The sequence below is a fragment of the Pseudopodoces humilis genome, chromosome 17, assembly GCF_049639895.1.
Source record: "Pseudopodoces humilis isolate 2021_Gansu_Grassland_sample_001 chromosome 17, ASM4963989v1, whole genome shotgun sequence".
NCBI lineage: Eukaryota > Metazoa > Chordata > Aves > Passeriformes > Paridae > Pseudopodoces > Pseudopodoces humilis.
In genome coordinates this window covers 9,347,596-9,363,302 of record NC_142216.1, presented here as the reverse complement: position 1 = coordinate 9,363,302, position 15,707 = coordinate 9,347,596, and the positions used below count along the sequence as shown (strand labels likewise).

At 41.7% G+C, this 15,707-nt stretch overlaps 1 protein-coding gene across 2 annotated transcripts; it reads left to right on the top strand.

Moving 5' to 3' along the window:
* The first annotated feature begins 2,550 nt into the window (after nt 1-2,550).
* On the top strand, nt 2,551-14,706 carry C17H5orf24 (chromosome 17 C5orf24 homolog). Of its 2 annotated transcripts, XM_005523511.3 has the most exons (3): nt 2,551-2,669; nt 10,038-10,467; nt 12,353-14,706. In XM_005523511.3, the coding sequence occupies exons 2-3, from the start codon at nt 10,041-10,043 to the stop codon at nt 12,391-12,393; spliced, it is 468 nt and encodes a 155-aa protein (XP_005523568.1). In that variant the 5' UTR covers nt 2,551-2,669; nt 10,038-10,040; the 3' UTR covers nt 12,394-14,706. The 2 variants fall into 2 exon arrangements, with proteins under 2 accessions (XP_005523568.1, XP_014108715.1); XM_014253240.2 differs by having other exon boundaries at nt 10,038-14,706.
* The last annotated feature ends 1,001 nt before the right edge of the window (nt 14,707-15,707 follow it).

The following is a 15,707-nucleotide window of genomic DNA, read 5'->3' as shown; positions in this document are numbered from 1 at the left end:
TGCTTCTCTGAGACTTTTCATCTGAAACAAATTTAAATATTTTTCTTTAGTCAAACTAAGAGATATGATTGTTAAACTGACCAGCATAAGCAGAGGTAAATTAATTAACATCTCACATCTAAGTTGTCCTAGTGAGCTAAGAAATAATTAATAACCTACTGCAGAGTGAGTGTATGATTAAGTTACATTATACTTTGGCCACTCTAAGTATGAAGTTCATCATCACAAACATTTCTCAAAATAATAAATACCACATAGCAACTCTTCTGAAATGAATGGCCAAGCAAGTAAAATGTTACACTCAGAGTTAAGATTAAGGATTTTCGTTAAAACCTGTATTTCCTCTGCCCGTGCATGTTAGCAAGGAAGTGAATTTGTAGAAATTACCAGCTCCAATAATTCACAGTTAAATAGACAGGAGGTCGTGGCAGTTTCCATACTGAATTCTCCCTGTTTGCTCAGCATGCTGTGGAGACCAGCATTGGCAGAAGAAGGAACTTGTGCCTTGCAGCCCATCCTCTCCTTGAAAATGGGGATCCTTTGGTGGGATCTCCAGTGATAGAGGAGGAGAATGGCACTTTGTGGTTTGGATGTGGGAAGGGTCAACATTCCATTGCATCACTTATCTTACTGATAATTAATGTAATCATTTTGTACTGCTAATGAGTCAGTCCTTTAGAGGAAAGAAGAGGAGGAAGCAGATTGACAACTGGAAGAACACCGCCCTTGGAGCTGAGAAAAAGAAGACAGTGGCAGAGCAGTTTATCAGTGTTTGGTCCCTGTTGTTATTAGTGCAGTTTCACGCTAGGACCGGGCCCTGTTGTTACCAGATGACAATTAGGAGTTGGCTCAGCTGGTGTGGTGTGCCTGGAGTTTGGTGCAGGACAGTGACACCAACCTGGCCATCACAGGGCCATGGTCAGTTCCAGGTCACACATTTAGATCTTGCTCTGCTCTGCCAGCAACAGCCTCAACAACAGCTGGGTTCCAGCTTCACAGCTCAGGATGGAGCCTTTCATTGCCTCACATTGCACTTCCACTCCTCTAGGGTGTGATGGCTTCTGTGTTCTGTTAAGACCACAATTTTTGCAGAAATCAGGAGGCTGAGCCCAGCCTGACTTCACCACCTTCCAGATTAAAATATTGAAAAATAACAGGACACCAAAAATGTATTGAATTGAACTATTTTTCGTTGGCATTTCCAACAGGCGTTTGAACAGCAGAAAGATGAGATTTGTAAATAAACTGAATCATTTGCTAAATTAAGCTAAATAAATGCTGCTTTTCCCTGCTGCTTTCTTATATTGCAAATGAGGATTCCTGCATGCATTAGGAAGAAATGGCAAGAAATATGTATTATCATCTTGGCAGGATGTTTCACAGCAATTTTCAGCCTGAAGAGCTCCAAGTATTGTAGAAATAGAGTATCTTAGTGTTGGAGTACAGCAGTCTGCTCCTCAAACAACAGCAGGAGAGGAAAGTATTTTTAAAAGTAGGATTAACTATTTGTGAAAGCTGCAGATCCTTGTTTTCTGGTCCTTTTTGCTTTTATTTTCTAAAACCTCATCAGAATAATACACAATATTTTTCAGGCTTTTTTGTGTGTCAGTCATTTAAGGACCAATGTGGTCATTCAGACCCCAGACCAAGGGTGCTAATGAAGGGCAGGAGACTGTTACAGTCATTAACAAATGTGGATTAAATAAAAAATGTTGGTCACAGCCCTCCACCAACTGGGCAAAATGTTGAATGGTGAAATGTGCTGGGCACTTAAAATTCATGTTTCTATGGGATCTTTTTGGAAACAGTTGAAGTTGCAATTCCTGCAGTTGTTCCTGTTTGCAGGTATGAAGTTGTGTTTATAAGGAAGTGCTACTGCAATACTGAACTCTTCAGAACACAGATGGATGAAACAGAGCAAAATATTTAATAGCCAGCAGTCCCACACTGGTGCTGTAAGACACTGATGGTCCATGTCCGTGTGAACTACGGGGGAAATTGCAGCTGTTCCCACTGCAGAGTCAACACGGGGGAGAACCAACATAATTCATCGTTCCAATAGCCCTGAAGCTGGACTATTCCGTAATGGACTGCAGCATGTGGTGGAGTGGAGGTGATGGAGTCACCGCCCCTGGAGGTGTTTGAGTAAAGGCTGGATGTGGCACTCAGTGCCATGGTCTGTTCAATGAGGCAGTGTTGGTCATTAGCTGGACTCGGTGACCCCAGAGGTCTTTTCCAATCTAAGTGAGCCTGTGATTCTGTCTGCACTTTTGACACAGAAGACACCACACTCTTCTATCCAAACGGCAGCGACGAAAGCACCAGTAATATTTACCCGCTTCCAGGGATGTGCGCAGCCATGCACGGTGTCTCAAACATTCGGAACGTTCGCGTGCGCCCTCACCACCCTCACTTCTTTCCGCCCGCCCCACAAAATGGCGGCGGCCGCGCGGCCCCGACCCTCGGCGGCGGGAGGGGCCTCACCGGCCCCGCCCCGCGCGCGCCCCCGCGGCGCGGCCCCACTCGGGAGCGCGCCCCGCCCGCCCCGCCGCCCGCGCCCGCCGCAGCGCCGCTCCCTCCCCTGCGCCCGTCCCCTCCCTGCAGCCCCCCCGCGCGGTGTGGGGGGGCGGCCGCTCCGCCCGCCGCCTCCGCCGCCCCGAGCTTCTCAGGTAGGTGCGGGTCGGGCCCGCGGGCCCCGGCCCCTGCTCCGCCCCGGGGGGGGCGGCGGGCGGGCAAGATGGAGCCGCGGCCGGGGGGGGGGGGGGGGGGAGGGGGGCTCTCCTCTCCCCCCTCCGCTCCCCTCCCCGCCGCTGAGGGTGATCCCGCGCTCTCCTCGCCCCGGGGTGCGGTGCCCGGGCCCCGCGGGGCCGCGCGAGGGGAGCTGCGCCATCGCCTCCTGCCTCGCTGTCCCCGCCCGGCCGTGCCCCGGGCCGAGGGCCGGGCCCTGTCCGTGCCCCCCGCGCGGGACGCGGGACACGTGAGGCCATCCCCGGCGCGGTGTCCCCGGCTGAGTCGGAGGGAGCTGTGCCGCCCCTTTGTCCCCTCAGCCGGCCCTTGGCCCCTCCAGGTGGGGCTGGGCCCTCCTGCTCTCCAGCCTGCGGCCGGGAATTGTTCCTTCCCTTCAGCAGCCGCAGCTCCGTGCGTGGGGCTGGTGCGTGTGCAGCGCTGTTTACTTCGAGCATATTCCCGTTCGCGTGGGGCATCTGGATGTGTGTGTACAGCCCATGGATGTATTTACCGACACACAAAAGTAGCGGGTGCCTTCCCTCACCTGCGCATCCAGGGGTACCTGGAGAGCCACACTGTGTCCTTTCTGTGCCTCTTTGCGTTCTGACATAACGCGTGTCACTGCTGTGTATTCTCGTGGACAATTAGGGAGAGTTTTGTGCATAGTCTTTCGGGGGTAATTAATTAGTGAATAGTTGCGCCTTAAATTTGTGTGCAGTTCTCCCTGGATTAACAGTTATTTTGATCCATGTGTTTTTTATTTGTGTAAAATGAAAGGATGGGAGTGGCACTCTGTTAAAACATTTCTTAAATTATTATTTATTTCTATTCCAGTCTTCAGATGCCCCAGTTTCTCTTAGAATTTTGTGTACGTGTGTGTCTGTACCCGTATCCCTCATATTTTAGATGCAACCTTAAATAAAAGAAGTCCAGCATGTTTTTCTATTGGCCATTGTTGAACAGATTCAACAAGTAGACTTGGTCTTTCTGCAGTCTGTCACAAGGACACTGCCGTGGCTGTGTTTGGGTGTGTGAACAGGTGTTCAGAGCCCTTTGCACTGCTGGGGTGTGGACAGGTGTCCAGAGCCTTCTGCAAGGTCCTGTCACAGAGAAACACTGTGAAAATGCACGTCAGGAGGGAGATGCTTGATCCATCTCTTAAGCTTGAAAGTCCTTTTGTGTGGTAGCAGGCTAGGGAAAAGGAGAGAGAGGGTAGGTGAGAACACCCACTGAGATGAATGAGCACCTCTTACCTCTCGAGCTATTGTTCGAGACTGCAGCCCTGGGGAGAAGAGCGGGTGGGCAAGAACACCCACGGAGATGAATAAGCATCTCCAGCTCCTCAAAGCCCTTGTTCTAGACTGCGGCAAGGACTGCTCCTTTTTATTTGGGAATAGCCCCTTGAGGTGAATGGGCAATTCACAAACACTAATAATCCTTTCTTTATAAAGATCCACCTCTACCTGCTCCAACATTCATATGCTTATTTGGTTTGCCTTGAAGTTTGGTAATTGCAGAACCACAGAATAATGAGGGTGCAGTTTCTGCATACTCTCCTAAGCCAGTCTGTCTGGCCTGATGGCTGCTCGATTCTGTGCTGCTCCATCCCCAGCTCTGGGGTTTTTCTCCAACCTCCATTCCCTGTGCTGTGTTTGGGACTTGTCATGCCTGTCATCCAGATCTTTGATGTCCTCTAAGACCATCTTTTTGAGACCTTGTTGTTTTTTTTTTTTTTAAGTAACGTTACCTGGGAGTCGGGTCAGTGGCAGCCAGTGGTTAATGTGGTTTACGCTGACCTGGGACTGTCTCTCTGATAATGGAAATATGGACTTCTGTTACTCTGTTGCCCCCATGCCTACACACTGTTGCTTTTGCTTTCTTGTTGGGTTAGTTTTCACCTGGATCAGATCCCTGCTGTTGATTTGTCCTGCTCTTGCACAACACTTAGTGTTGGCAGAAGGAGTGGGAATGTGGGAGAAGAGGAAAGGGCAAGATTGTCCTGTTCAGAAAAAGGGGCGGATTCGGAGTGGTTTCTGTTGATTACGAAACCAAACTGACATTGTGTTACTGTGACTGGAGGTGCACAGGTAATTAAGTCATTGATGCCATCTTCCTTAATTTTTGTGAAGCCTTTCAAGGTGTCCTGTTCATCATCATCGTCACATATGATCTTAATTTTGGGGTGGGAAGAAGTCAGCTGACGTCCTTGCTGATGTTCGCATCTAGTGAAACTCTGCCCTTGGATATGGCTTATTTGGTTTTTAAGGTTAGAAAGCCTAACAATTGTTTGCCTGCTTTTGCAATCAAATAATGAGTGAACCCTTAAAGTTCAGTTTACTTGACACTTAGCCTTGTGGGCTTGCCAACATCAACTCTTTGTGAGAGCAGTTGAGCTTTGTCTGTAATACAAAGCTGGTGCTTAGGCTTTGGAGAGCTTTGTTTCTCCTAGGGTGTTTGAGTCAAAGGACTTGAACTCCCGGGGGCACAGAGACCGCACCCAGGTTGCAGCTCTGTGATGAGGAGCAGGAGGCACAGATGCTGGTGAGGGAAGGCTCCCACTCTGCCTGGCACGTCTGGGGAAGGGGAATTTGAAGGGGGTAGGTGTTTAGCTCCAAATAACTCTTAACTTCTGTCATATACGGAAATGACGCTGGGTCACCAGGAGAAGGACCATACTTGAAAGTTCCATTGCTTGGGAAACTCTTCATTTCTAAGAATAATTGAGAAATAAACTGTTTCCAAAATTACTTGTCTCTTGATTTGCCGTCTTGTGTTGTCATGTAGTAATTCTAGCAAGTCACTGCTGTAAAAAAATTACTTCTTATATTTTGGCAGTTTTTAATATATTTTACCTGGTGTCAAATGCTGAGAAAAATCATATTATGTACCAACTGCGGAATGAGCTTCATAAGCACAGTGTGGAAAAGCTGGTTATCGAGCTTCACAAGTAGATAAGATTTCAATTGTAGGTTCAGGTGTTACAGTGTATATTGTGCCACTGATAGAATTTCATACTCAGTATTTTTAAAATATATACATTTATGTGAGTACTTCAGGTAAGGTGCATCTTTGTGAAAGCAAGCAGTTACAGCGTTTTAAAAACTGGGTAAGGCCCTGCTTTAGCAAGAGTTAATGTGTAGAAAAGGGGCTGACAATAAAAGGGACATGTGAAAAACATTTAAATTGATAGAATTAATTCTTCTCAGTGAGTGATGAAAGGATTTCTCACACATGCTGTCCTAAGAGAGAAGTACAGAATAGACACCATATTTCTGTTGTGGTCTTGAAAGGGAAAATATTCCTCTTGCTGCTGTTGCTGCTCAACCCCCCTGCAAAGCAAAGGAGCCCTGTGACGCTCCCCAGGGCCGTGGAACTCAGCATAGAATGTCCTTTATGAGGGATCCTGAACAGAGCTGGGCCTGTGCTCTACTCCCGCAGCATTCACTGGCAGCAGTGACCTTCAGGGAGCTGTGCACAAATGATGCTTGTGACTGCTTGTGTTGTTAAGTAGCGAGTCACATACTTTGTATGTGTTGGATGATGATGAAAATGTGCTGCTACAGCCTCCCACAGCCCCATCGATACTTTGGAAACTATTGCAAGCTCAGTGGTGAAAAACCTCAGAAAAACAAGTGGGTGTTTTATGCTAACCCTCGTTAAAAGCAAAATTGTCCCTGTTGGTGTGAGTTTACTCTTCCTGATATTCATCATTTGAAAAGCTGTAATATAGATGGACTTCGAGTTTTGTGCAGTTTTGCTGTGATTCAGGTGTGTTTTGGCAGAAGTCAGAGGCACTTGCTGTGTCAGTTCTGTTCTGGTGCTCACCAGGCCACAGAAGGCAGGCTGGGGTGGGTGAGAGCAGAGCAGTTGCCTGCTGCTTGTGCTGGGACTGATTATTCTGCTCAATGCAGATAATGGGTCTTGGGTCCAGTACTCAGCATAAAATAACTACTGCAAGTGCCGGTTCTGGGGGGCTTTGAACTTCTCTGCTTATTAAAGGTTTCATCTTGTCTACACTGGCAGCTAAATCATGCCCATGATAGGCAAGGTATGATGTTTGAAAGCCAAAGATGGCATCACATCACAGCTCAAGAGGATGCTTTTATGTAATGTGGTTTGAGTAGCTTTGAAACTGCAATTCTGTGTAGTGAACAGGTCATGAATGGGAATTACCTGCAGGAGGAAAGCCTGGAGACAGAGATGGGCCATAACAATACTGGGAGCCTTAGCAGCTGTGAGCTAGAGCTGTATGTTAAGCTGTGTTTTAGGAATACGAGGAGGAGTCATGACCATGTCCAGGCATCCCCCTGTAGCAAAGCTTTCTGGGTCCCAGCTGGATTGTCCTGTTTCTTTCTAGCAGTGGTGGAACTTCTGTGCTTTGTTGCATGAGAAGCTGCCTCTCTTTTCCCAAACCCGGCTTATCCAGTGTCTCCTCCCGTCTCCAGCATTTGTATAGATATAAATTACCAGGCACTAAAAGATCTGTATAGAAAATCCTTCTCAGTCACTTTTCAGCAAATCTTTTTCAAGTACAACTAAATTTCCTTGTTACAGTGCCTCATCTTAACTGTTTGTTGACATAGAGATATTCAGGCAGTCAGTTAAATCAGTTTAAAAACTGATTTAAGTAAACTGTTGCAAATACTTTTAGAGGTTTAAATCAAGAAAGTTCTATCTTATTGGAACTTTTTGGAGGGTTTTATTCAAGAATGATTGCACACAAAGTTGTATATGTTTAGCTATACAATTTAGCTAGAGTATAATTTTTAAATTGGCATAGCTTTGCATTTTATACCAATTCTCTTTTATATTGTATAACTCCCTGCCAAGAAACCTGCTTCCACTCTACAGATAGACTCTCTACATTCTTTTATTCCCTACTGTAATGTGAATGAAGGAAAATTATGCTGGAGATTCCATGTTAGGGTAATTAAGCTTGATTACATATTTCCTTTTAAAACTTTTCCAAAGAAGTCTTAAAGAAGATAGAAGAGGAACCTTGGCTACTACTTGAAATTTGCATGGTTTGATGAAAAATGGGGGGGGATGCATTAAAAAAAATCCTATTGGCAGTCTTCCACTGAGATTGGAGGTTTTGTTAAGCTTCCTCTAGAAAGAAATTTTAAACAGTTACTGATTTGTACTGTCTTTCTTCGTTCATCCATTCCAGTGATGCTGGTTGTTGCCAGATGGAAGGTAAATTATCATCAGCCAGGGCTTGTGTTTGAAGTCAGTTTTTGTCGGTGGTATTGCAGTAGACACAAAGCACACGCATATGGTGATGAAGCTCCAGCGTTTGTCAGCTACAGCAGAATATTTTCACTGTCTGGGAGTTCTTTTGATGGTTCTCCCCCAGAAAGATGGATGGAAAACTCCCCCCAAATGCAGTGAGGAGAAGAAACAGAGAATTAAGAATGTAACACAGGAGTGAGTGTGAGCCTGGTTGGTCTCATGAGAAATACCAGGAGCCCCTGCTTCTATTCAGTGCCTTCTCCCAGCTCTAGTGTGTTCCTTGGATACTGGGCAGATCAACTCACCCTTCTTTGTGGCAGTTGAGCTGGGAGCAGTTTTTTGGGGCCAAAGCCAATATTCCTGTGTTTAAAATGAGTACTGAGACAAGAATGCTGCTCACCACTCCAAGTGTCTGTAGTGGATCAACAAACAGCTGAACAGCCTTTCAGAGCTGCTGGGTTTTGCCCTCTGCAGCAAAAGGACATGACAGAACCCTCATGTTTGCAGTTCCATATAATGAAAAATCTCAGATATTTTTTGTGATATTGCAGGCACTTGTCTAGTGGGGTTAAAGAAAGGTAACATTTTTTTGACTGCTAATTGTAGAAAACCTTCAGCTTCCTTTTGTGCTGCACAGAAAAGTCTGTCTGGTCTCTTGACCTGAGCTTATTTCCTTTGCCCTTTGCTAAGTGCAGGCTTGCAAACTATTCTTAGTTGTTTTGTTTGGATGTTAACAGCTGCAATAACAGTGGTTTCACTTTTGTTCTACTGTACCCCATGCAAATCACCAGGATTGTAGCACTTGGATTATCTCTGCTAGAACATCTAATATTTAAACTGTATTACTATCATAATTTCACTATTTGACATAAACCCATATTCATATATTTGCACAAGAGTAATGCACACTGTAATGAGCCTTTGACAAGCCAGGGTAGATTGAGTGTTCCAACAGGGAATGTATCCTTTGTAATCAGCAGAAAAGAGCACGGGGATTTATTCCAGGGTAAATAGACTGTGCTGTGTGCTTTCTCTCTTGCTGGCAGGAAGCATTCATAACTGACAAATAAATTCAGTAATCAATAGTAGAGTTTAAATTGTGTTGCTGTAGGTGATATTCCAGAGTGATTGTAGGGAAAAGATAATAAATCTTCCAGACCTTATCTACTTGTGAAATTTTACCATGGGAAGACACTTTTGGTGTCTTAAGTGTGGCTCTAAGACATAGAAATACTCTGAAGGACCACATATATATTGGCTTAATTTTGTCTTCAGCATGGCTAAATATTACTGTCTTAGACTTTGAGTATTTGCAGCTTATTTAAGTTGTAGAACCAGTATGGTTGAATGGAAGATGTAATTGCTTTATTTCCCAGAGTTGTTGGCAATGCCAACAATATCAACATATCTCAGTGCTGGCATTGCTAGCAGTTTGTATGTACTCTCCTAACTAGGACAGTAGAGGCATTTCTGCAATCCAGCATCTTGTACTTTGTTACAAATTCATTTCATCCCTCTGCTTTCCCAACTGTGGCACCGTTGTGTTGCCCAAATGCCTTATATGTTTATTTCTTTGACATTTACTGTGATGTGAAATAAGAAAACTGATTGGCACTTTATTCTTTTGCTGCAGTTAAGCAAAAAAACTTCAGGCTCCTATGTCTGCTATACCAAGAGAGTTATATCTTTCTTTGGTTTACAGCTGAGTCACATACTAATCTTAGAGCTAGAGCAACTAAAATTTAGATGAAATGTGGTTAGGAAGGTTATGTAGGTCTTGGTTGCTGAAATGCTGTTCATTTTTTTCACTTCTTCCCTAATTATACCTATGTGAATAATACATATTTTAAACTGTCCTTTTTAACTATGTGTAAAGGTTACTGTGTAGAGCCTTAAGTGAAGGCTTAATAAAACTAATTTTAAAAATAATTTACTGACATCAAGACTGTTTACTAGAAATAGACAAAGTAGTTTGGACTAATTTATGAAACAGAGGTAGCTTTTGAAAGATTCTCTTTTGTGGAACACTGCAGAATTATGGTATATTGATACATATTTCCCTCTCCTGTTTTTGGTAGAAAATGATGCACCCTGTTGCCAGCAGTAATCCAGCTTTCTGTGGGACCGGCAAGAGCTCTTGCCTGAATGAAGACAATGTGAGGGCTGCGGATCAGTTTGACCTCTACGCCACACAGCAGAGCAAGTACAGCCACGCAGTCAGCCACAAACCCATTGCCTGCCAGAGACAAGATGCCTTGAACGACTCCCACTTGCAGACCACAAGTGGCAGGAATATAGAGACAAAAGATGAACTAAAGAAAAAGAAAAACCTCAACCGCTCCGGGAAACGTGGAAGGCCGTCAGGGACCACGAAATCAGCAGGGTACCGAACCAGCACAGGCCGACCCCTGGGGACCACCAAAGCAGCTGGATTTAAGACAAGTCCAGGCAGACCCTTGGGTACAACTAAAGCAGCAGGATACAAAGTCAGCCCAGGCAGACCTCCAGGTAGCATTAAAGCTCTATCACGGCTTGCAAATCTAAATTATACTTGTGGCAGTGCAGCTTTTCCTTACCCTATGGTGCATAACAGAGGAGTCCATGCTGCTGGTGAAACTAGCAGCAAAATCAAACAGCCTAATGAGTGAAGGGAGGGAATGAGTAACTCCTTACTAATCTGCTTTATGCTGATTTTGGGCATGTTTCTTGAGTTTTCTTGTAATGTTTGCTTAAGCCTGAGCTTCTAGATTTTATTCCAATAATGCCATAACCTAGGGGTGCAATTAATAACTTTTACAGAATGTTGAGAAGGCTTTAGTTTAAAAAGCTTTTAGTTTAAAGCTTCTATTGATTTTAAATCATAATTTATAAGGAAGTCTAAAATGACACATTATGCCTTGGTGTTGATACTTAAGTAATGTCCATGTCCCAAGTTTTAAGTTCAATTTCTCATAAATGTAGATGTGTGGCTATGCATTAAATAATCAAAATAAGGAGGACAGAAATTAGCTGGCTGATGGTTCATGATGTGGCCTGGCCCACAATGAGCAACTTACCCAATTCTTACTTGGTAAGAAAAAATTGATAAAGTAGCAAGCCACATTTTCCACTTCTGCAGGACTTTCTACAGACCTCAGATAGACTTAAAATAGACTTAAACAAAAAAAACCCAACTTTTTTTTCTAAAGTGATTTCTGGTGGCTTTTATTTCTGGAGTTGTAGCATTAAGTGAATTTCAGCTAATGCTCCAAAAATATTTTGGCAGATATTAAAGAAACCTGAGTATTTGTACAGTGTGTTACAGCTTCACAGCGCCTTACAAAGCAAGACAAATTACTTTGCCTTTAGGTGAGAGCTGTTCTTTTAGTTACACTGCTACAGGATTCTACTAGGTTATTTTGAAATGCCTAATAGTACGTATACCAAACCACAAATAATTCTCTGAAATTTGAAATACTTTATAAGAAATAAAGTACTGTTCATTTTAGTTAGGCACTTGATTAATAATTAACAGTATGTTCTTAAATCTGTAAATAGCTATTTACCCTGGCTTTTGCCTTTCAAATCTGTGCTTAGATGGTGACAGTTTAATAGCTTTTAAAGTAATAATCTATAATGTTTACAAATTAAACTTTTTTAATAGACACTGTTGCCAAATTTTTAGACTCAGTTTTGCCAGATATTCCTGGAAATAGTTATTTCATTGTTACTCATTTATACTATATTTAAGTTATGGAAGCTTATATATCTACCAAAGGACACCATTTTCATGATTTATAAAAGCAAACTGTATAGCTGATGCAAACAGGATGCAGTTTACTGCACTGCTAGATCCCAGATACAGAGTAATTTATCTATGCATGCAAGCCAGAAAAAAATGTTGGTTAACTATAAATACTTTTCTTGACTCAAACTAAAACCTCCCCTCCTCCCGAAAGAAATGTTCCATTTTTCAACTGGGTGTGTGTAATTTTTTTTTTAAGTGTGGGAGAATGTGTGAGTGTGAGTGTGTAAAATACTTTCATTCAGACTTCAAAAGAAAAAACAACCAGTCCTCAGTGTTGCATATTGTTTGTTCTAAATTAATTTTACTGAAACTAGAACTTTTTTTTTTAACTTGGAAGAAAGTTTACATCTAAGTCATTTCACATATAAAATGACTTTATGATAAATTTGTAGCTTGAAATACCTGGGGAGGGGGAATATGTAGAATTTGCAGATTTGGGAAAGACTAAAATTTGGGTTAATTGAGCCTGTGCTGAATGGGTTATGATGATGGTCATTTTTGTTAACATAAATGCTATTCTGGCCTGCTGTCATTTTGACTAGACCTCTTGATTTCAGTGATGACAACTTAAGAAACAGATGTCATGTTTCATACCTTTTTTATCAGGAAAAAAGCAGCAAGCCTTCAGGTGTTCCAGTGATGCCTAACACATATTGAGCTGGACTTTTGCTGTACTTTACAATAGGTGTGTTGAATTGTTTTGGGGGAGCTGTGTATGCACTGGCAACTAAGACAATGAACCTCAACTTATACTGGATGGCTCCTTAGTCGATAGATGAACTAATGGCAGCTAAATTGCTACTAAGGAATAGTTTCTTCATGCTGAAGCTCTGAAATCCAGTTGTACGTTCTGTTCCTCAACAAACTCACAAGTCTGAAATTTAGCAGTCTCTCTCAGAAGATATAACTTCTGACACCTGCAAAATGCTAACGTGAGTTCATTCACCCTCAGGATCTGTGTTGTATTGGCTGTTTTTAATCAGATAATTTTTCAACAAAAGACTGCTTTAAGTTCTTTCCTGAACTCAGCTGGGCAAGCAGTCATCTTCAGCTGAATGTATAACTGCAGGAGTGTCACACCTCTCTGGCAAGGAACGTGTTGCATGTCACCACTGTACCTTGGAGAAACTCCACTCCTTACCTCCTCCTGTTGATCCTGTTTGCTCCTGTCCGTTCCTCACTTGTGCATCCACTCAATGGTGCTTTGCTGTGTGTCAGGAGATAATGCAGATGTATTGCTGTTCTGCTAGTATAATTTGTATTCAAGTATGCTGATGAAATAATGAAATCACCTAAGCAATTTCTGTTCATTACAGTGTTTATTAATTATATCAGATTAAATATAATCCCAGTAAAAACTAATTAATGTTGTCAGTTGTGAAGTGATGAGCATCAAATAGAAAAGTGTTCGGAGAGCCTGCAGTGTGCTGTTTGGCACCCTGGATTTAGGAAGGAGACCAGAAATGCATTGCTGGCGTCTCCTAAATCTGCTTTATTTTATATCTGACTAGAGTTTACTGGTGCCGTGTGGGGGGACAAAAAAAAGAGGAGATTCAAAGTGACTAGAAAATGGAATTTTCAAATACTTCTGTTCTTCCTATATATAGTCTGCAGAATACATTGTGCTTTTTTCAACACTTTTCTTTCCATGAAAAACACTGAAACAGCATGTTAATACCTAAACTTTATTAGTACCAATGGGAAAACTGGCATTTTCCCCCCATAGTATGAAAACATTACTTGTAAGGTAAATTGCTTATTTTATATTATATATCATAATTCAGCTATATCACTGTTGTGTGTTAACACTGTTCAGAAGACTGACATGTCGAGTTTAGGTTTTAATAATTTCTTTTAGTTATCAAGTTTCTAGTGTCTTATTTATACATAAATGAAATGTATTAGCTTGCTATTATTCCTTAATGATGCTATAAAGTTCACTGTTTAAGATACATATAGTAACTACTATTCATTTTCTGATTAAATTTACTTAAACTTTAAAACCAAATAATTTTGCTACTATAAAGTCTTGCACTGGACAGATTCAAGATGCTAGCACCATATTTTGGCAGAAAAAAAAACAGATACCATCAGAAGCAGCTGACTTTGATATCAAAGATGGTATTTTTAAAATCAGCACTTAGCTTTGTCATTAAGGCAATGTTCTTTATATCTTGGATTTAGTTTAAAGTGATCAAATTAACTAGAGCCATTAAAGATCTCTCTTCTGAATGAGTAGATCTTCATTTTGTCTGAAGGATCTTAATGTTTAGTCAGGACAAAGCCAAGCCTTGTCAGTGAAAAGTGATGTATCTGTGAAGAGAATTACCTGGAACTACGATACACTGAGTAATTCAGATGAGAATTTAACTCCCTCCCCCATTTTGAAGAGCTTTAAAAGGCAGAGCAATGTGAAGTCATTTGTGCAATGGTTTCATTATCTGTGACTCTGCTGTTCTTTGTTATATGTAGTATAATACTTCATGATACCCTTAGAGTTGACAGTTAAAACAGCTGATAACAATCATAAATACTTGGAACTGCAAACTTCATTTCTGATTACAAAAAGTTTATTCTTCTCTATTTTAATGCATATATTTTAACCCGCTAAATATATTTATGACATTAGTAGAGACTAGATCTTTCTCCTTGTGACGTTTTTTCAAAATAGAAGAATCTGTATTCTGAAATTTGAACCACTTTCTGTTCCTTCAGTCTTTCATCATTTGCTTTTCCACAGGTTTACTTTGTGGGTAACAGTAATCTGTTAAATAACTAGTATCAGCACCCTGTTCTCTGCTGTAAAAAGCCTGATTAGATACTGTGTATGTTTTTATGTCCATGAACTTGAGCTACTCGTGTGCAATTATGTGTATGGGAATGGAGTAGTGTTCATGATCTGTACTTACATCATCATATGGATGTATATTTATTAATAAAGTTAATACTTTAAAACCTAACCATTTTTCCCTGTTTTTTTTTTTTTAACATCTTTTCAGTTCTGACTGAATATGCTAGTTGACAACATTACCTGATTATTACAGGCACATTATGTATGTTTGCATTAAGGCAAAAAGACTCAGAGTTACAAGGTGTCAGGATGTAGAGGAATCTTGCTTATTTTTTAATTAATTAAAAACAGAGTGACAGTAACTTAATTGTTCTTGTCCTTTCACTCAAATAGGAGAAAAGGGGAAGAAAGGAGCTATAACCCTGTATGGATAAATAGTCAACTGCTAACTTTTTCCTCTGTTGCACATGGAAATCAATTTGAAAGTACTCATAAATAAAGTTTTCATGGAATGGTGGTCATAATTCATTAGTCTGTGATGAATAAGATGTATTTATCCTTGTATTCCAGGAATATTCCAATTTATCTGTGTTGGTAAGATGTACTCTGCCACTCAGCACTTTTTTTCTCTTTACTAAAGTTTTTCAGTAATTTTGGGGAAGAACAGGAATCCCACCAGAAGCTGCAGTCCAGACTTCCAGGCCTGCATCCTCTGCTTGCTCTCCAGCACCCTTTTTCTTTTCCGTGAACTTTCAAAGGCTTTGAATACATCTGGAATTGGAACATTCCAAATACCAGTTGCTGTTACTCTGCAGACTTTTTGAATTTACATGAAAAGGACATTTGGTATGTTGGTTGGGTTGGTTGGTTGGCTTTTTGGGTTTTTTTTTTTTTGGTTGGCTATTCTGATAGTTCTAAATACTTGTCTTTCAAGGTTACTGGATATGTTCAGAGAGTTTGCTACATGCTGGTCTAAAAATATCAGTTCCTGGACATGATTACATGAGCAACATGTATTATTTTATTTGTTGTGAGGAAACCTTAAGTATTCGATATTACATCAGTCACAAATAGTATCAAACAAGAATCCAGCCTTTTCAGGTGTGTTGGAAGTTGCTTGACTGCTTCCAGTGTCTCTGTGTTCTCTGCCATGGAATGAATGGAAGGATG

Coding starts and splice junctions, on each gene's coding strand:
- C17H5orf24 (XM_014253240.2), top strand. CDS start 10,041: ATGATGCACCCTGTTGCCAGCAGTAATCCAGCTTTCTGTGGGACCGGC.